This window comes from Magallana gigas, chromosome 6, assembly GCF_963853765.1.
Source record: "Magallana gigas chromosome 6, xbMagGiga1.1, whole genome shotgun sequence".
In the NCBI taxonomy this organism is placed as follows: Eukaryota; Metazoa; Mollusca; class Bivalvia; order Ostreida; family Ostreidae; genus Magallana; species Magallana gigas.
The window spans coordinates 16,790,717-16,812,352 of NC_088858.1; the positions used below are offsets into that span (position 1 = coordinate 16,790,717).

The following is a 21,636-nucleotide window of genomic DNA, read 5'->3' on the forward strand; positions in this document are numbered from 1 at the left end:
TTGGCCTACCGATTGCACTCAAGGTTGTTATAAAGTACAAAGCAAGCCGTAAAGAACAATCCGGATAAACCAATGTGCACGTAATCCCTCTGACTGTGTGGTTGTGCTTTTTAACAAAGTTTACACTATATATCCTAAAGGTACGTTAGATCAAGAACATCCTACTGTATAATAAGTGAAAGAAGGTCTCAGAAATAAATAGTTCAACCAGTGAAATCACAGGTAAACAATCGTCTACCAACTAATGTAAACAAAAACACAAGGGGTATGTACAGTAAGGTTAATCAGTTAATAAGCACAGTTAAGTAGGTTGTCTTGGATAGTTGACCAAAGTTTATGTCTTTAATGTTCCCCACTATATAGCCTAAATTATATGTATTTCTTGAACCAGCTGGATTTTTAAACCAGTGGATTCTTTGTAAATTCATAAAAACCAGAAATAACCAGTTATATATTTATTCTATTGAACTGCTGATTTGCTTGCTTCTTAATTTAATGACTATAAGACTTTAGGTGCTTGCCACTATGTAAGATATATGGAATAAAACAATGAAAATCCATGCACCCACAATGTATAAATAATACAATATATGTCATATACAACAAACTCATTTATCTATGATGGATCATCATGATCATATAAAAAGATAGTAACAATTATATAACCATGCAATGTCATTAATTGGGGAATGTTAATATCTTTTCTCAATTCATAAGTCACTAGCGCTCAGAATACCTCACGTAATTTTTCAACGTTATCATCCGGGTCTGCTGCCAGTGGCGTAGCTTTCATTGAAGCACTGAAGCACATGCTTCCACATTGTTTTGTAAAAAAAAGGCAAATAAAAAAAAAATTAAGTATTTTAAATATTATAAATATTGAACACAAATAAATTAATATAAAAAAGTACCTTTTTAGCCGCATACAAAGTTGTCGTATCTTCTTTAGAAGATCTCGAACAACAGGGCGAGGCCCAGGTCTTACGCTTGTTCAATTACAATGTTTTATTTTATTGTTTCGCTTGTCGCTTTGTTTTATCCTAATATTTTCAAATGTTTGGAATTGCTTGCATGTATGCCCGTAACTTCAGCAAACGCAGAAAACTATTTCAGCACCATGCGTCACTTAAATACATACCTCAGGACAACAATGACAGGACAAAGAATGTCGTCTTTAGCAACTATACACATTTACAGGCAAACCAGTCAATGTAGCAGCTGTTATCTCAGGTTTTGCTGAGAGAAAGCAAAGACGACTTGCTTTTTTTTTTTTTTCAATAAATGAAAAAAAATATAAATTGCTCTTCTGATATTTGTATATTATTATTTGCATACAATTCTATAACTTAGTGACAGGTTGACAATGATTATGAATAGATTATCGAGAATTAATGGAATCTTAAAGTTTAATATAATTATTTTTTGTTTTATAAGAGTATTTTTGTAGACAAAAATGTTAAAGACCAGTAGGAGAGAAAGCACAAGACTTATTAGATAAAAATTAAATTAATCTCGCCATAAATCAGACACTACTTCACCTTTATCATTAATTTTATGATGATGAAGAAAGCATTTTAAACATAAAAATCTCTTATATTTGTACAATTGATCTGCAAAACTGTAGGAGGAGTTATCCGTACAGTAGGGGTACCCTTTTCACGCCCATCCAACATTTTCACCATTTCAAAACCGGATTTTTCTTTCAGAAAAGCCGGTTAACAAGTACCATGTATTTAGAAAGAATATAAGACAACGAATCGCGTCAATTTTAAGATAACTAATGTATGGTGTTCATCAGAGAAGAGAGCAATGTCTGTTGTTGTGGGTCCCCACAAGGTTCATGTTCCCACTCTTTGTACACTCAGCTTCCACAATACTTCCTCTTAACTACAAGCTAGCCTTATTATTGTGTGACCCAATTTGTAAAAAAGCAATTTCTGTATTAATGTACTGTTGCAGTAAAAGCACAGTTTACCAATTTATTACAAGGCTGTATGTGTAGAATAAAGAATGTTCCTCTAATCCCTGCCTTCTCCTTGCTCTTCGTGACGTACAAGAAGAAATTTTAATTATTTTATGGTTATATAATGGTAATTACAATGAAAATACCTACATATACAACATATTGTACCTTACAAAATTTTTTAGAGAAATTCTCTGGCAACCTTGGGAGTTTACCTTATTGCTGAATAGATCTATCCTATGAATTTAACAATTATGTAGCCCGTACAGCAGTACATGCATTTTCTTGTATCAAGATTGTTTTTACCTCAAATATATGAGTCTGCCAGTTATTATCATGACGTTGTGTATTACAAATGTGTACCAGGTTGGACTACATTGACTGTGGATATTGGCCTGGCTAGCTCTGTGGTAGAGCTGTGTCTGATTCGGAATGTAGATTGAGATCTAAGGCTCGGTTCCTGCATGGATCTATGCATGGTATACCTTCCTCCTATATACCTTTGTATTAAAGAAGAAGGATTTTTGTTGAAAACTCTTCGACCTATTGCATGACATATTTTGAGGTATACCACATCAAAAAGTGTGGATTATAAACAAACAGCATCCAGAACAAACGATCAGATGAATGAATATTGTGTAATAGAAAAGGAGGAATATTGAAAACATATGGCTGGACGGGGAATCGAACCCAGGACCCCTGTAACTCTAGTCAGAAGCTCTACCACTGAGCTACCCTGAGGCCAATACCCACCATCCATATAGCCCCAACTACTACAATTGAATAGATAGACAATTCTTTGAAAAGACACATTTTGTGCAGGGCTTCAATACCACATATTTCTACCGCATGACATGAACTCATCCAGGCCTTTGCCTTTTTTCCCCAAAACTTTATCATAGATGTGTATTCCACCTGATAAAATACTGGGCCACACAGGCAACAGTTAAGGATGATGAAAAAAATAAATTAAAGTTTGCACTGATTTTCAAGCAATTTAATTAGCCCTTTTTATTGTAAAGAGAAATTGTCAGTGCAATAAAACTCGATCCCCTTTTCTTTTAAAGCTACAAGGCCAATGTCCTCTGCAAAGATAGGTAAAGAGGAACTGCTGAGCAAGCTTGCTGAGTGGAATATAGAGACAGAGACAGTAGAGCATCCACAGGTATGACCAGGTAGATACAGGTGAAAAGAGTCAGGTGACTAAAGGTTATACTTGAACTAATATCAGGGTCTTAAAAGTCAGCTTTATGCAAATTGAAAATTCAGGCTGTCCAATAAAGGTTAAATGTTGGGAAATTTAATTTCAAAAGAATTTATCTTGTGTGTGACCATATAAAAGATCTTGGGATTTTATGAGATGTTACATTTGAATTTTATAAATTTAGAAGCTATATAATCTGAACGAAAGATCTTCTGTTATCTACCATCAAACTTTGGCTTTGGACGACTGATGATCATATATAATAGGGGGAAATGAAACTGCATTATTTGTTTCTTCAGAAAGGAAATAAATACAAAATGGTAGAAAAGTTTAAGGGAATTGACACACTTTGACTTTATACACATAGAAAAAAGGACACATTGGCTTGAAAAAAAATATAAAATAATTCTGCTTTAATTTTCAATTTACAGGTATTTACTGTTGAACAAGCTTTACCACACCTTGAAAACACAGAGGGTAAATTTGCGAAAAACTTGTTTCTGAAAGACAAAAAAAAGAGACTCTATCTTTTCTGTGCACCCCACGATGCAGACATTAAACTAAATGACCTTGCCAAATTGGTTGGGGCCACAGGAGGGTTAAGATTTGCTGATGCCAGCATCTTAGAAGAGAAGCTCGGAATCCAGGAAGGGTCTGTCTCTGTATTTGGAATTATAAATGACACTGAAAATGAGGTTAAACTTGTCTTAGACCAACGCCTGCTTGATGAGACATACACCAAACTGGGATTCCATCCAATGGTGAACAGTGCCACCACCAGTATATCGCCTTGTGATCTAAAAATTTTCATTGACAAGACAAACCATGAACCTCTCATTGTGACCATCAACTAAATAAATGTGTAGTAAATGTTTTTAACTAAATTACATTTCTAATAAAAGAATGTCATTGTCTTTACAGATTTAAAAAAGATGTCAATACTTAGATTTTTTTAATTTTCACCAGTTGTTCAATTAAATATCGACAAGATTTAGTTCTTGAAAATAATTGATAAATTCGATGTAATGTATCTTGAAGCATTGGTTTTTAAGGAAACTTATTTATGAATACCTTGAAAATAGTCAAATGATAAATAGTACAAACAATTTAGATATTTTTTGCAGTCGTATGTATTCATACGCCAGAGTTCAATAAAGTCTCGTTCAACCATCGGCTGTCTCCGTAAATCTCCGAAAAGCAGAGAGTCATTCTATATATAGAGGTCGCATCATCAAGCTATCACGTGATCCGGTGGACACATTCTCTAGCTTGTTAGCTCACCTGAGCCAAAGGCTCAAGTGAGCTTTTCTGATCACAATTTGTCCGATGTCTGTCGTCGTTGTCGTCGTCGTTGTCGTCGTCGTCGTAAACTTTTCACATTTTCATCTTCTTCTCAAGAACCACTGGGCAGATTTCAACCAAATTTGGCACAAAGCACCACTAGGTGAAGGGGATTCAAGTTTGTTCAAATGAAGTGCCACGCCCTCTTTAAAGGGGAGATAATTGAGAATTATTGAAAATTTGTTGGTATTTTTAAAAAATCTTCTTCTCAAAAACTATTTGGCCGGAAAAGCTTAAACTTGTGTGGAGGCATCATCAGGTAGTGTAGATTCAAGTTTGTTCAAATCATGGTCCCCGGGGGTAGGGAAGGGCCACAATTAGGGGATCAAGTTTTACATAGGAATATATAGAGAAAATCTTCAAAAATCTTTTTCTCAAAAACTATCAGGCCAGAAAAGCTCAAATTAAAATGGGAGCATCCTCAGGTAGTATTGATTCAAGTTTGTTCAAATCATGGTCCCCGGGGGTAGGGTGGGGCCACAATTGGGGGATCAAGTTTTACATAGGAATATATAGAGAAAATCTTTAAAAATCTTCTTCTCAAAAACTATTTGGCCAGAGAAGCTCAAATTAAAATGGAAGCATCCTCAGGAAGTGAAGATGCAAGTTTATTCAAGTCATGGTCCCTGGGGGTAGGTGGGGCCACAAGAGGGGGATCAAGTTTTACATAGGAATATATAGAGAAAATCTTTAAAAATCTTCTTCTCAAAAACTATTAGGCCAGAAAAGCTCAAATTAAAATGGAAGCATCCTCAGGAAGTGTAGATTCAAGTTTGTTCAAATCATGGTCCCCGGGGGTAGGGAGGGGCCACAAGAGGGGGATCAAGTTTTACATAGGAGTATATAGAGAAATTTAAAAAAATCTTCTTCTCAAAAACTATTAGGCCAGAAAAGCTCAAACTTGATTGGAGGCATCCTCAGATAGAGTAGATTCAAGTTTGTTCAAATCATGGTCCCCGGGGGGAGGGTGGGGCCGCAATTAGGGGATCAAGTTTTACATAGGAATATATAGAGAAAATCTTTAAAAATCTTCTTCTCAAAAACTATTAGGCCAGAAAAGCTCAAATTAAAATGGAAGCATCCTCAGGAAGTGTAGATTCAAGTTTGTTCAAATCATGATCCCCGGGGGTAGGGTGGGGCCACAATTAGGGAATCAAGTTTTACATAGGAATATATAGAGAAAATCTTTAAAAATCTTCTTCTCAAAAACTCTTAGGCCAAGAAAGCTCAAATTTGAGTGGAAGCATCCTCAGATAGTGTAGATTCAAGTTTGTTCAAATCATGGTCCCCGGGGATAGGGTGGGGCCACAATTGGGGGATCAATTTTTACATAGGAAGATATAGAGAAAATCTTTAAAAATATTCTGGGAAAGTTTTCGGTCCAAAACTCAGTACTTAGTGTGAAAGCACAGGTTATGCAGATTTATGTTTGATGAAACCATGATTCCCTAGAGAAAAGTGGGGCCACGAAATGGGAAGGGGGGGGGGGTATATAGGAATAGAGAAAAAACTTCTTACAGTTACAACAACAAAAGGGGCTTGGTATTTACCAAAAAATAAGAGGTGGATAAAATTGGCAGATTTTTAATTTTTTTTAACAAGATCTACTGTACTCAATTGTCAGGATATTTTGATACTGTAATGCTAATTTGATCAGAATTAATGCGATTGTTGCTCAGGTGAGCGATGTGGCCCCTGGGCCTCTTGTGACAGCCGAGCATCTCGTTGAACGAGACTAGAGTTCATTATTGCTTGGATCCATACAATTTTTTGAATATTCTGATTACTTATACATAGTTTGATGGAATCAATTCTATCTTTAATCATTACACAACACGATTCATACGGGGTTTTTGTCAAAATTTTGTCGGAAAAGTCCGAGAATTCATATTATAAAAATGTGCATAATTCAAAGACAGATTATAAACTAAATTGCCAAGCAAAGTAACATGTCGTTGATTTTAAAATGAATAATAATCGATAAAATCAACTCCCGTCAGTACTTCAGTACTTTGATTTAACTAGGCAACATTGACATGGTGACCATCTAAAAGGGCCTCACTTAAATAATGGACAATAGGATGAAAAGAATTTCAGAGAATTTTGCTTTGACCTTTACCTATAAATCAAAATTTTCCAGCTGGATATGAACTTCTAATTCAGTCTCATAACCCCTTACATACAGGCATTTTTGTTTAATCTGAACAAGATTAAGCAAATGGGGAAATAATCTAATATGGTCCACAACTGATTATAAATATATCTGCTATGACCTTCACATTGACTTGGTTCAAGCCATTCACGCCATTAACCGTTTAAGTAAAGTATTTATAAGCCAAATAGGCTAATGAAGAGTATATATATGCTTAAAAAAACAATTTTTGTCTTATACGATATGACCTTATTGACACTTGACCTACTAACATTATTCAAGATTACTGCACACCCTTTAATCAAACGTACCATGTTGGTGAAGTATGAGCCAGATTAGAGCAAAGGGAGAGAAGATATGCTCCAGACAAGAATTTTTCATATAATTCTGGTATGACCTTCCCATTTGACCTTGAAAATTGGTTCAAGGTCACAACACACCCTTTACTCAAATGCTCTGTTTATGTGAAGTATGAGCCAAATAGGGCTAAACAGAATAATATATGTTCTGAAAAATTATTTTTGTGTGGTCGAATATGACCTTGACCCTTGACTTACATACTTCACTCAAGGTCACTGCATACTCTTTCATCATAGACACTCTGTGAGTGAAGTATGGGCTAGATTGGACCAAGGGGATAAAAGATATACCCTAGACAAGAATTTTATTTATAATTCTGCTATGACCTTAACCTTAGACCTAGCAACATGGTTCAAGGTCGCTGCACACCCTTTACCCAAATGCACTCTGGGGGTAAAGTATTGATTATGTGATTATGAGCCAGATTAGGCCAAGGGGAGAGAAGATATGCTCTGGAGAAACGATATCAGATGACAGGTTGATCACTATATAGGGCTCCTGCAGAGCAGGGCCCTAATAATTATGTAAACCCTGCTTGCACCCAAGCAATACAATATTTACGTCATTGATGAAATGTATAATTAGACTGTACATTACACACTTAAATCGTTGTCACATACAAAGGCCTGAAAAAGGTTTATATATAGCCATAAATTCCTTTATAAGTGTTATCTATACGCAATTATTTTTCAAAGGTTTATGTTAAAATTTTGCTGGGACATAAATTGAAATTCTTTACGGCCATTAAATTGATATAAATCTATGTTCATCAAATTTGAATTTTGCTGTACCAGTTTATTATACAAAAATTAAACATTCAAACCATTTAAAGAAAAGTCTTCAGTTTGTAAAATCACAATAGAAGCTAGCTGTTTGTATTAGCTCAAATTCCTTGGAATCTAAGATTGTTGTCTGTTTGTTGGTCACTAAAAATATAGAACATCAAACTTACACATTTAATGTGAAGCAACATGGATATCAACTAGGAAATGGGATAAATTCCAGTTATAAAAATATAATTAACAGTCTGAAAGTGTCAATTTTTGAAATTTATTCATTTATTTTTTATATCCTTAAAAATACAAGAGTGAGAAGATACATCTATAACAAAGACTTTTTTCAACAATGATATTGTAATGAACTACACAAAACATACATACAACATGAGAAATATACGTATCATTCGACATGGCAGGACAAAACCTCGGCAAAACAAACAAAATAAAGATTCTATAATGACTGCCTATGACAGGAAATCAAGCTCCTTAATTTAATCCAAATATCACAGAAAACACAGACTTGCCTCCATTTCTAACAAACATAAAATCATATACCAACATAACAATAACAATTCACCACTTCAGAAACAATCTATGGTAATTATAATAATAATATTATAATAATTAGACAAGGTATAAAAATAAGTTTCCATGATAAACAGTAAAACACAATCTGCAAAGCTCTCTACATCTCCAAGTAGACTGAATGTGCATTTTTTAACTAGAAATTTTGAGCCCTGTATATATCAAAAGAAGAGAATTAAAATATAAATATGTATCTTAAGACATGCAATATTCTATGCGTTTTCTTTTCCAGACTTCAACAATAAACATGAATAAAAACTAACAATATACTATTCCAAATTGAACAACATTCTATACCAGATAAAACAACATTCATACATTGATAAATTTCACCAACAACTCGATCAGTCCACTCCTATTAATGCTTCATATTAACACTGTAGGGAATTATCAATCTAAACATAACTTTGTTCAAGCAATGGAAGAAGGCGATTTCATTGATATGACTGCTACAATTTCATCCAGAGAAAAAGTTTAATTCAAGATATTGGTAAAAAGCTGTTGAAATACTAGCTCAGTCACCACAACTTTCAGAGAAGTCTTCTGTACAAAGAATCAATATATACCAGTACCTCGGAGAGAGGTACATGGACCAAAAAACAACACTAATAATGCACCAATTCTTTCTCAGCACTGCATGTAGTCTCACTAATTTACTAACATTACAATGTTCAACTACAAAATGATTTGTATTGCACAGAATGAAAGAAGGTTACATGTTATACAATAAACATATCAATACAAATGACTTTAAATTCCTTCAAAAAGAGTAACAAATTTTACAATTAAATTTTCTCTCTCAATCAAAACCTAACAACACAAAATGGCAATTGAAACACAATGAGTTGCTATCACTGTTACTGTGTGGACCCTATATTTCTTTCACACGTAAACCTCCCAAATTCACTAAACTAATAGTGCAAATTTCCTATAAGATTTGAAAATTCTTCTAAATACTGTATATATGTACATCAATTAAGGGAGAATAAACAACAGTAATTTTTTTTCACTCACATGTATGAATTACAGAAAATGTTCTGCTCATTAGAATCTCAAAAAAGCTTTCAAAAATTTTGATTAAGAAGTCCATTTTGGATCCCCAATTCATCCATCAAAAAATTTCAGATAGTACAGTTTTGAAGATAAATAATAAAACACTGAAAAAAGAAAATATTGTTAGAAATCATACACATACATAAAAATAGATGTGCTTCTTAAAACAAAGGAGAAAAGTTGTCTGCCCTTAAAAAGCCAAGTCATATATTCACAGAAGAGGTATGAAGGAAAATGCTAATGCAAAGCTGCCATTTGGGATAACAGTCTTAAATTGGTTTGAGCAACTTTTTTGGAATTACACAGAAGCATCATTTCATTTTGATGTATTTTGTCAAAATACATAGCATTACTAGCATAACATGCAAAAGAGTATGAAATTTCAACTCAAATTCAGAAATGTTTGATTCCGTTAAAACAAAATTTATGAAAACTTGCATGATACCTCCTTATAAAGATGTACTTGTATACAAATGTAATTGTTTTGCTTTTTTAAAAAGCAAATCTTCAATGCTTTCATTAGCGGTATTTTTCTTCAATCTAACAATACAAATATGCTGATATATGTACATTGGAAGATCATTTGTTGTTTAAAATAACTAAGTATGCATCAACTCATTTTCTTTGTAAAAGCAAAATTTCTTCCAAAAATGATTCAAGTATGCACAAATATGAAAGTGAAAATGTATAGTAAATCCTTTGTACAGTATAAAAGTGAAAATTCATGTACAAGAAATTCATATTCTTAAAACTATGGTAGTGCCATTTTTCATTGCAGGATTTTATAAGTACTGAAACAAGTTACAAAGAAATACATATACATGTAATAACCATGGGAAAAAATAATGCTCAAAATCATATCAATAAAAAAACTTTTTTTACTGTACCAGACTGAGAAAAATATTGGCAATTCCACAATTTTAAACCTTCAAAAAAATATCTTACAAATGAGTCAAAATTCTTCTTTTTTACTGTACCAGACTGAGAAAAATATTGGCAATTCCACAATTTTAAACCTTCAAAAAAATATCTTACAAATGAGTCAAAATTCTTCTTTTTTGATACCCCATCACTACCATTTGGGTATGTGTGTTCTCAAGCCATCAGAATCAATATGTGGATTATCAGTACCTTTGTAAATTGGAAAATGGGTTTTTTTCTAAACTGAGATTATCATGTATTGTATTTGAAATCAAGAATGAGGTACACATTCCAAAACGTCAGGTAATGAAGAATGGAGATCCAATTACATACATTAATGATCAGTTTGATCATATCGTAAATATAATAAACCTCAAACACATCAAAATCCATTCCAATGATGACTTCTATTTCATTAAACATGCACAACTGTATAATCAAAAAGAGTATTTCTAAATTGATTATTGTATTCTATAAACTTTTCATGCATACCCTTTGTATTATGACAATTCATAAAAAAGTCATAATTATTTTCCAATTCAAGCCTCTGACATTTTTTTTTTCTTAAACCAAACCAAGTACTAAGATGACTCAAACTGTACTCCAATCATTAAAACCTGTATCAATTATATATTAGTAAAACCAATATAAAAGTCTCAACAAAATCTTAACATATATCTCAAAATAACAAGTTGTTCAAAACATTCTCCATGTAAATGTGGTAAAAGAATCACATCTCAAGGCAAGAAAAAGAGAATAATTCTATTCTAACCCACCCAATGAAATGATCAGTCATCGGGGATAACGATAGTGTCCGTTCGGGGTCTTTTAACATTCAAATGAGGGCCATCTCCATCTGAGTCATCATCAGACACAACAATGACACTTTCATCATTTCCGTCTTCATCTTCATCATCATCTATATCATCGTCATTGTCTCCATCATCCGACTCCACACTCTCTAACAGCTCGCTGTGGACTCTTTTTGTGCCCCGGGGGAGAGGGGTGAGAGTTTTCTCTCCCGGATCGGAGTCTCCCAGAGAGAACTTTGGAGTACTGATGCTCTGACTATTCTCAAATATGTCAAACTGGCCAGAGTCGTCTAAATTAACGTCCTGAGGTATTTTGGGAACAAAGCCCATGCTACAGGTAGAACTGTGAGAAGTGCTAGAGGTACTGGACAGGTGTCGCACAGAGATTGGTGAGGACGCACTGTTCTGGGTTCCCCCTCCTGTGCTGGAATTGGAATTGGAGGAATCAGTCGAGTTATTTCTTCCCTCCCCTGAGTTGCGTTTCTCCTTTCGCCTTTTATACAGAGGAGCCCCTTCCACATTCTGCAGTCTGAAACCCTCCATGGTTGCCTTTTTGAAGGCATCCATTGTGGCGGAGAGTTGAGAATGAACCACTGTGTTACTGTGACACAACACCCCTGGGGTCCTGAGAGGGGTCACTGAGTACACTTGACTGTCACTTCCCATCAACCACTCACTATTCTTCACAGCTTGCATTGTCATTCTTTCACTGGCTTCAACAGTTAGTAAACCTGATAAATCACACAATGAAGTTTATTAGACATTACTATGTTTATCTTTTCCTTTAATAAGTTGAGATAAATAGCATATTTCTTTTTAGACAAGACCATTTTCATCTTTGCTCTTGATCAGTTGTAAAATATCAAGAACAGTTCAACAGTTGGAAGGAATGTTCAATTTTACTCAGATACTCAGATATCAACAATATTACATCCTAAATTTGAGGGTGGGGTTGTAGTGCCAGAGCAGAAAAATGAGTCTCTAAACATTTTAATATTAATGTACCTTGAATCAGGTCCTTTGCTTTCTGGGACACATCCTTCCACTCTGAGCTTGAGAAATCAAACTGCCCATCTTTTATTCTCCTCATGATGGTAGAGGCACTGTCATTTTTGCTCTTGGTTTGAAATGGAACTTTTCCAGATAACATTGTGTACTGCAAGTAAATTTATAAATTTCAGTCAAAATAAGTCAAAGATAAGAATGCAACTTTCATATCTTTGAAATTATTGTTCATCCACACATGCGTGAAGGAAACACTCTATATCCTGTGTTTTTTTTCTTTTTTAGGTTAAATCAAACTGCATGTTCAAAGAGCAGGAAAAGAGTATACATAAAATTTCTTCAATAAATCAGGTATGTATTGTTGTAAACAAAATTTACTGACTAGAATAACACCAAGACTCCATAGATCACAGGCCTCATCATAGCCATCCTTGGTTCCTGACATCTGTTTCATGACCTCCGGAGCTCCATATGGCAAGGTAAAACATGGTGTCTCCAACTTCTTCATCTCTGGTTTCAGGCGAGCAAATCCAAAATCGACAATCTTGATCTCTGCATCCTCAGATTCATCAACAAAGAGCAGGTTCTGGAACAAGAATTGATACACTCTAGTATGTCTTACAACTGTTGTTTTCACTGATTTTATAAAAAGAATGCAACCAGACAGTGACTGTACACATATTTTGGACTTCATGTGAATCAAATATTGATAATTGTTGATATAACTGTACATGTATCTGTTATTCTTTTTTAAACAACAATTTATGACCTTGTTAATCTTAACTATTCTCATGTATTAATGAAATGTTTGATGCCGACATCCTTCTTACCTCTGGTTTTAAATCCCTGTGAACGATCCCTTTAGAGTGCATGAAGTCTACAGCATTGACTAATTTGAGCATGATATTACTAGCCTCTGGTTCAGTGAAACTTTTCTTTTTCCTGATTCTGTCTAACAATTCTCCTCCCTTTAGTAGTTCCAGGACAATATAAGTATGGAACTGAAAAACCAAGAACACTAGTAAGCACAAGAATAAACTGTAAATGCAAATAGAATAAAACTGTCACCTGAGCATCTTTTAAAGATGGTTGGTTGATAAAAGATGGACATGCTAAGCATTGACAAAAATGGTACTTGTGGACCAAGTGTGATGTGAAAATCAACCTATTAAATTCTAACACTGTAATTGGTTCTACCAGTCGTTTACACACTGCAATTTGATGAGAAATTTTATGTGTGAAATAAACATAATTCAATACTGGGTGTGTCTGGACTTCCAGTATTTACCTCATCTACCATGCTTTCCTGAAGAGTGACTATGTTTGGATGACCCTGGCACTTTCTTAAGAGGTTGACTTCCCGAGTGCAATCCAACCGACGAGAGACTATTTTCACTGCATATTGTTTCTGAGTAGCCTTGTGGAGACATTTACTGCAATAGAGTTACACCCATGTATAATATCCACTTCTTCAAAATATAACTTAACACTATCTGTTTGGATGAAAAACATGTAATACTCAATGATGTCTTACCGACATATAGAGAAGCTCCCATCTCCTATTGGCTTCTCAGACAAATCAATTTCATAATTTTGAAAAAAGGCGGAGTTCTATAAAAAAGAAGAAAAAAAAACACTTGTTCATGTTAATACTTCAAATTGCTTTACTTCAAAAATAGAACATTCATTTGATTGAATTACAAAATATGGGCATGAAAAATAGAGCTTTTACATAACTAGTGTCAAATATAATCGACTAAATAGTTAGATCTGGTTACCTTAAAATGACTAGCATATCTGATTTGAATATCTCTTGGTTGGTTTGAATTGTCATGACACAGTAAATTATTACTGATGGTATTCTCACTAAATATGACTGAAGGAGCCACATAAGAATAACCCTGCAAATAAATATCAAAGACATTAGAAACACATCAGTAATTTGCAGTCTAAAAGTCTTTTTTAAAGAAATGATCTATTAGAAATATCATTAATATATGTAATGTACATGTAATATATAATTATGTACATGTAATATATGTAATATATAATTAATTAATACATGTAATATATAATTAATACATGTAATATATAATTAATGTTTTGAAAATGATGATATATGTTTTAAAGAATAACATTGATAAAGCAAAAAACACATGAGATTCTGGTCCCTTCAATGGAAATGTCAGTAATCAAACTCTAATCAAGCTGTAACAAAACGGAAAAGACATTTTGAATTACCTTAAACATTTTCTCCACATTCATTGGAACAGCTGCAGGGGAGTCTTGGGGAGCCATATTTGTGAATTCAGTGGCAAAGTTACCAACATCAAGCTCGTGGGAAATTTTTGGCACAAATGGGGGAGGCACTTTCCTCTCAGCAAGATGCTTCCAATTGAGACCCTTCAAATATACAACACAACAAACTTACATGTGATTACATGTACCGGTACATAGATTCTCTTGGTCCCTATTCATGAAATTGAGTTTTTAATAAGAGTTTTGTTTTAAAATGCAGATTTTTTTTAGCTTCGAAACTTAAATAGATTAAAAAAAACAAAGATCCTGTCCTTTCTACTAACACTCAAACATACACATATACATATTCACTGCGTAATTCTTATACAACACAAAATCAAAGAAAGTTAATGGTATCCAATTGTTTTTGCAATCCTCTTGTATGTCTTTTAGCTGTTCCTGTACTTATAGGCATTCTTGAAAAATATTACGAGGAGACATGGTAGACCTTAAATTTGTTCTTAATGTAAATTCAGTCTAACCTTGAAGAATTTGTGTTTTTTGACTTCCTCAGCACTTTTTGCACCAAGCCGATTTTCTGGGTTTTTAGTAAGTAACCGTCTGATGAAATCTTTCACTTCTGTAGAAAACTCCCGTGGCATAGGGGGCTCTGCTTTCAAGATTCGTCTGAAATGTTTAGTCAAAATTGTTTACAAGTAATCAGTTTATAAACGCCATGCACTCAACTGATACAGCATAAATTTTGAATTGGAGAAGACGGCTGACTTAAGACTCCAGACTTACAACCATCTCACAAAATAAATCCAGATTTTATAGTACATACTTATTTTTGGAGGTTTATTTTAAAAGTAAGTAAAATGCTCCACTGTTGAAGACTTCTAGATTACAAAGCCAATATCTAACAACCATAGATTTGATATAGCAGAGAATTTATCGAATTTTGGAATCTTTACATTTACCATTTCAAGATCAAATAACAGTATTTCATCATCATTAAATTTTCTCGACTACATGTACCGATAAAATGCAAAAAATAGAAGAAGTGATAAAATCAAATGGTGAAAATGTTAAAAATTAAGTCTTAATGTGTAGAGTTTGATGCCATACTTTGATATCTCCGATTGTGTATTTCTTTCGCCATCCACTGTGAACGGTGAAGCACCAGTTAACAACTCATAGGTCAGAACACCGAGAGACCACCAGTCAACTGCCTGCGAACAGATACAAGAACAAAAAAATTACATATCTATTCAATGAACTTTTCCTTAAAGCAAATGAACATCGAATTTACACATGTACTGTCATAAATATCAGGTGGTTTAAATTAAATAAGTATAAAACCAAAAAAAGAAATGAAAAATTTGTTACTTGTGAATATGAAGCTTCAATACAATTTTGAAAACATGAAATAACTCTATATGGAGTGTTGCATTAAAAAATTTATGCAACGACAAAAGTTCACCAGTCTTCTATACTATACATGTAGAATAGAAATGTACTTACAAAGTCATGGCCAGAGCTGCCCCCTTCCACTACTTCAGGGGCCATGTATTCGATGGTGCCACAGAAAGAGTAAGCCCTATAGTTCTGGAGAACATATTTCACAAAATAAACAAAAGTAAAACACATTCATGTATTTTTATTAACAGTGTTTTCTGAAGAATTTTTTTTTAAGTAGAAGGCTAATTTGAATTGATTTTCCTCTTGGTGGACAATGATTAATTTTAAAGAATGCTGTAACAAAATAATATCAAAATAATTCCATCTGCTTTGTTTTATCACTTATTATGCTTTTACTTCAATTCATAGTCAATCTTTTATAAGTACCTAAATCCAAATATATGTTTAGATAAACTTACTTTGTCCGAGGGTAAAAACTCTTTACTCAGGCCAAAGTCTGTCAGTACAATGTGACCCTCCGAGTCCAACAAAATATTCTCTAGTTTGATATCTCTATAGATAATGCCCAACTGAAAAAAATAAACCAAGATATACATACATGTATGTAATATCCTTATACAGTAATTCATAGAAAGACTTACGACAAATCAAAATCTAAAAACATTTTTAAATTATAACCTGCAAGTAAATTTAACCATTCTGAGACAGGAAAAAAACCCATCTTACTTTGTGAAGATTTTCCAGTGCTAGTACAATTTCTCCAATGTACACACGGACCTGGTCTTCAGTAAACTGCTCGTGTTGATTCAGATGTGTAAACAACTCTCCTCCATTCACATAGTCTACAGTTAGAGAAGGGATTCATACATAACAATAATTAAGTACTTGCAGCATTTGCAATTACAGTTGTTGTTATTACACTAAATTAACAGTATACATACCGAACATAAAAGCAATGCAAATTTACTTGAGTTGAAAAGATTTATAGTTTAATTAGATTAGAATGTTGGTAATTTTTCTTATAGAAATTTCCACGCTATTCATTCTTTACTATTTCAAATACTGTTGAGGCATGTTCAACAGAGTAGGTGTTCACAAGTACTATCAAAAATTCCCTGTACCTGCAGCACAAATTTTGGCAAGCACTTGTGAGCGCTTGCTCTGCTGAACACATCTCTGGTCTTATTGATGTTCATGGGCATCAATTTTTTGTGGATTTAGTAAAATTCAGTTCTGAGGATTATTAAATTGAGGGAGAAGAGTCCAACCAATAAAATTTGTTAATACAAATCTCTCTTTGACAACTCAGAAAAGATACCCATGAAAATTGGGGTTCAATGATTTTTGTGGAAACCACAATTACCAGTTGTTTATAAAAACTGACTTTCAGTCAACACTTGATTTCATGCAATGCTGTAAGTTACTACCAACAGAGCAGGTGTTCGCAAGCACTCTCCAAAATTACCTAGGATGAGGTGCAATTTGGCCTCTGTCTGGAAGGCATAGTGGAGGCGGACTAGGAATGGGGCCTGCCTTATGGCCTCGAGGACCTGCCTCTCTGTCTTGGTGTGTTCTGTCGTCTTGGTTTTCTGAACGATGGAGGCCTTCTTCAAGACTTTCATGGCATACAGTTTTCCCTCGTCCTTTCCTGTTGTTTTTCTGACTAGGAAAACTTTGCCATATGCTTTGAAAAGAATATAATGGTGTAACAATACAATGATGGCTGATAGGTAGCAGGTATTGTAAATTGATAGAAATCACTAACACAATGAGGGAACATGTTGCTTGTGACATTAAGAAATGCTTGTAGATGTGTTGTAAATTTATTTAAATCATTTGTTCTATTGTTAACATATATGAAATATGAATAACTCATACATAAAAGAGTTGTATATACTAAAAAAATATCTTATATCTAGAGATTGAAATAATTCACCAGCAACTTTTGAATTAATAATTAGCAATGCTATCACCCCACTAATCGAGAGAATGAAAAATAAATATATAAAATTGTTTCACAGAATTCATCATTATTGCGGATCAGATTATCAATGAAATTCATGGTTTATAATTTGGAAGTAGATGTATCTTAAAATTTGATATCGTTATGCACATGCTTGTAATTGTAAAAGGGTATTCACAATTTTTTTTTTTAAAATCCACACATAGATTTCTTTTTTTAAAAAGCATTATTGACTCTTATGGGTTAGAAATATTCATTGTATATTTTCTGAAGAATAAAAGTCCCCATGTTAACATGTTACCTGTACTAACCCTGTCTCGCCAAGTACCAGTTCATGCTATTGCACAACTTCACAATTGAAATGCAAAATAAAAGGCCAAACATTTTTACCATGTGGTAAATTTCTGGAGAGGGAAAGGTGTAACTACTACAGGTGTGAATGCCTCCAGGACGTATAGTCCTCCTGCAGTTGTGAATGCTGCTAATCCATTTTCCGGTACACAGGAAGCAAATTGATACACAGGAAAATAATATTTAGTTATATTAATCCTAGTTGAACTTATTTAATTGTTTTGTTTTAAATGTTGCTGGTAAATTATGCAAAGTCATGATCCTCCCCCCCCCCCCCCCTTCCAACTCAGAAAATTTTAACTTATTCACTCTGTAGTAGAGCAATCAAAAATATATATAGGCCTTCCATCCCACCCCCCTGGCAAAACATTTCTGGATCCAAGCGGCTTAGCCTGATATAGTTAAATGTACACATGGCTAAATTACGATGGAGCTATGGAAGCTTCTGTCTTCCCCATGGAAAGACCTTTAGTTAATTATTTCAAGTTGCTCAGGGGCTACCGGTAATTATTCCCCTTTAATTAATATGTCATGCTAAGTTATATATATAATCAAGTTTATACTTTTGACTTATAAATGATTCTACAAATCAATTTGAATATATATATTTTTTTTTTTAAGTCTAATTCTAAAATTCCCCTTTTTACTACATGGCAGAGGGTATAAAAAAGATTAATGTTGTTTATTGCTAGTAAACAGCATTCCACAATCCTGGGCAGAGCACACACTAAAATCATGTCAAAATGTCAATTTGAGTGCTATCATTTCAAACTGGATTAAAAAATATTAATATTTTGAAATTTGAACAAGTAACAAAAAAGGACAGTTGTGTGGCCTTTAATTGATTGTGAGAATAGGTACTTGGTGAGAATTGCATGGTCTTGGACCAGTAGTGATTTGGAATCAAATTCACTTACCACCTGTTCCTAAAACTTTCAAAAGGTCAAAATCTTTCATTCCGACTTTGTCACGTCCCTCCATGTTTACTACAATTGATATAAACCATGCTTTATGAAGATAAACTTCTTATGGATGCTCAAGTTCATTCAATTCGCCTAATAAAAACAAGTCACTTGGTGGATATGAACATTGCATAACATACTGAATTTAGTTTATAGATTGAGTGTCAACGTTTATACAAATATAGATTACAATTTTCTTGTAAAGTTTACTTTCACTTTCTATGTGCTCAAAATAACTTTTTGTTTATTAATTTATAAGCAAAATTTCAACCAAATTAGATTTAGAAATGCCACAAAAATTTGAAAGGTTAATCAACAAATAAAAAAACTGGATTTCTTACTAAAAAAATAATAATATTTGATTTTTTTCAGCAATATAAAATACATTATTCAGTCAATGTAAAATGTTTATATCATTGTTCATTACACTAAATCGGCTTTCGCATTGCATTGGTTTTGCATTCAAATGCCCCAATGGCAATGACCAATTTTAAGAGCAAGTGTCAATAACCGCTCAGAGAATCTATAAATCCCTTGCTCTTTCGTGATGCAACAAAGATATTTAAATGCGATTTCACAACCAGCTGATGTCAAACATAAATTTACCTTCAATGCATATATTCAGCATCCATATGCAAAAACGCACATGCAAAACAGTGCAAATTACGTAATAATAAGTTGTTTTGTTTTCAATCGAGCAAGTTGTAGTAAACAACTGAGTCAGGGGGGCATTTGCGCTCTAATTTTTCACCTACCGTTAACCAGCTCGTGGGTAACTGTTCCTCCCCCATTCCGGGTGTCTGACTGGGAATTAGCGGCCTCCATCTTCTTACGTTTAGCCGATCTTGTCCTGTTTACAACCCACAGGTGTTTACGTTAGTCCATGATCATCAGCTCGTTTTCGTCGTTTTTACCCACAATCCTACGCACTAAACGGAAGTTTATGGAATTTTTTTTTATAAATAGAAAAGCACGTGGTAAAATGTCAACACACGATTAAAAGCTATTTAGCAATGACATGTAAATCTACCCTTTTGTGCAACTTACCTGGTACCTTTTCATTGGACAATTATACATGTAACTGCATGTCACTCGGTAAAACATATTCCCTCCAATGTTTTTTGGTTTTTTTTTTCTAATATCAATTAAACTTTTACAGAGTTGAGATTCACCGAGAGACCAATTAAATGTTTTTTTTCTTTCTTTTGTTGATACTCTTACTCTTTATCTAGTGCGATTCCCTACAACCGGCCAAATTTGCATTCATACCACCATGAACGCATTCCACCTTTTCAGTTTACCTTTACTAATGTTCACCATTTTGAGTGCTGTGCATATTTTACATTAGGCCTATTTATTTGCAATATATACGGCTGGCGTTCATGTACGTGGAAATGCATCAAATGATGCATCGAACCCCCGACCCCCTCCCCCCGATCCGTGTATGCGTTTTTTCTCTAAATTGGTCACATCATATGCATCATTGTCATATATTATAGAAGAAAAAATACTTTTGACGGCTGGCCTTGCCACACAATCTTTGAAGTTGTCGTTCATTGATTAGTGTTAATTTAGGAACATGCAATCAAGTTCAAGTCAAGTTCAACCCCAACGATAACAACAAATTTTAAGTAAATGCAACGTGACTTTAAATACTCGATTAATTGATCACTGGCACATCAACTGGCTATTAATTTTCCATCCGAACCGACGACAATATGAGACAATGTGCAGTTGAGAGACCCCCCCCCCCCCCCCCCCGCATTAACACGGTCGTATAAGGACATACAGGGGCGATCGACTGCATACAAATATTGCAGATTTATCTGATTCATCTTGCACTGCCTAGGGCGGATAATGATTCCCTTATGAAATCCTTGGAATTGTTTACCCGTATATACAGCAATATAAAAAACATTTTATTTAGACATGTGCCATAAGGGGAGTCAGTAGGAGAACTGCCAGCCCACCCCCCGCCCCACTTACTCTCTTATTTATGGAAAATAAAAATACTAGAAAAATTAACACCGAAATAACATTTTGAGGTGCTACGCACCCCTCTTTTCGGATTAGGACTTAGATTGGCGATTTAATTCTCTGGAATGTTTAACCCACCAGCCCCAACTTTTCAAGATGACGCTATGTGCCTGTTAATGTAAAAAATACAATAACATACTTTACATCAAATTAATTTACTTTTAATTAGGCATATACTATTATGCGTTGTTTATTATTGATCTGATGACTATCCATCGGGTTTACTATATATCCGTTTCACTGCTTTCAGTGTAAAATCACAGTGATTGGAAACCCATGAGTTCCGACGATGATCACCAACTCATAGTTCAAACTATTTATGTTCAGTACATGGGGATAAAATCAACTGAAAGAGACTATATTCCTTTGTCTATAAATTCATCTGAAATTCAAATTATAATTACCACACAAGCCATGTAGCTAGTTATAATATTTCTGGAAGTGTTGTAGTTCTAATTATAAGCAAATTTATGATCGACTTTATAAAT

General features: G+C 34.0%; 2 protein-coding genes across 4 annotated transcripts; one reads left to right on the forward strand and one right to left on the reverse strand.

The window, feature by feature from the left end:
- The first annotated feature begins 11 nt into the window (after positions 1-11).
- LOC105332130 (prolyl-tRNA synthetase associated domain-containing protein 1) lies at positions 12-4,026 on the forward strand. 2 transcript variants are annotated; one of them, XM_034468351.2, is made up of 3 exons: positions 12-140; positions 3,031-3,128; positions 3,599-4,026. In XM_034468351.2, exons 2-3 carry the CDS (start codon positions 3,042-3,044, stop codon positions 4,019-4,021), a joined length of 510 nt encoding a protein of 169 aa, XP_034324242.2. In that variant the 5' UTR covers positions 12-140; positions 3,031-3,041; the 3' UTR covers positions 4,022-4,026. The 2 variants fall into 2 exon arrangements, with proteins under 2 accessions (XP_034324242.2, XP_011432882.3); XM_011434580.4 differs by having other exon boundaries at positions 79-222.
- A 4,028-nt stretch (positions 4,027-8,054) lies between these two features.
- On the reverse strand, positions 8,055-20,048 carry LOC105332128 (ribosomal protein S6 kinase alpha-5). 2 transcript variants are annotated; one of them, XM_011434575.4, is made up of 16 exons: positions 19,867-20,048; positions 19,067-19,135; positions 17,301-17,519; positions 16,562-16,677; positions 16,294-16,404; positions 15,938-16,021; positions 15,542-15,645; positions 14,956-15,100; positions 14,417-14,578; positions 13,954-14,076; positions 13,710-13,786; positions 13,464-13,608; positions 13,006-13,176; positions 12,558-12,761; positions 12,176-12,326; positions 8,055-11,901 (listed from the first exon to the last, which is right to left on the reverse strand). In XM_011434575.4, the coding sequence occupies exons 1-16, from the start codon at positions 19,934-19,936 to the stop codon at positions 11,147-11,149; spliced, it is 2,706 nt and encodes a 901-aa protein (XP_011432877.3). In that variant the 5' UTR covers positions 19,937-20,048; the 3' UTR covers positions 8,055-11,146. The 2 variants fall into 2 exon arrangements, with proteins under 2 accessions (XP_011432877.3, XP_065942708.1); XM_066086636.1 differs by having other exon boundaries at positions 19,067-19,204; positions 19,867-20,011.
- Between the last annotated feature and the right edge of the window lie 1,588 nt (positions 20,049-21,636).

What these genes read in the sequence shown, in the direction of transcription:
- LOC105332130 (XM_034468351.2), top strand. Translation starts at nt 3,042, where the DNA reads ATGTCCTCTGCAAAGATAGGTAAAGAGGAACTGCTGAGCAAGCTTGCT. An exon ending in AGACAGTAGAGCATCCACAG is followed by an intron (nt 3,129 to 3,598) that starts GTATGACCAGGT and finishes TTCAATTTACAG; the next exon opens with GTATTTACTGTTGAACAAGC.
- LOC105332128 (XM_011434575.4), bottom strand. Translation starts at nt 19,936, where the DNA reads ATGGAGGCCGCTAATTCCCAGTCAGACACCCGGAATGGGGGAGGAACA. An exon ending in GGGAGCTTCTCTATATGTCG is followed by an intron (nt 13,609 to 13,709) that starts GTAAGACATCAT and finishes ACTCTATTGCAG; the next exon opens with TAAATGTCTCCACAAGGCTA. An exon ending in AGCAAAGGACCTGATTCAAG is followed by an intron (nt 11,902 to 12,175) that starts GTACATTAATAT and finishes GTGATTTATCAG; the next exon opens with GTTTACTAACTGTTGAAGCC.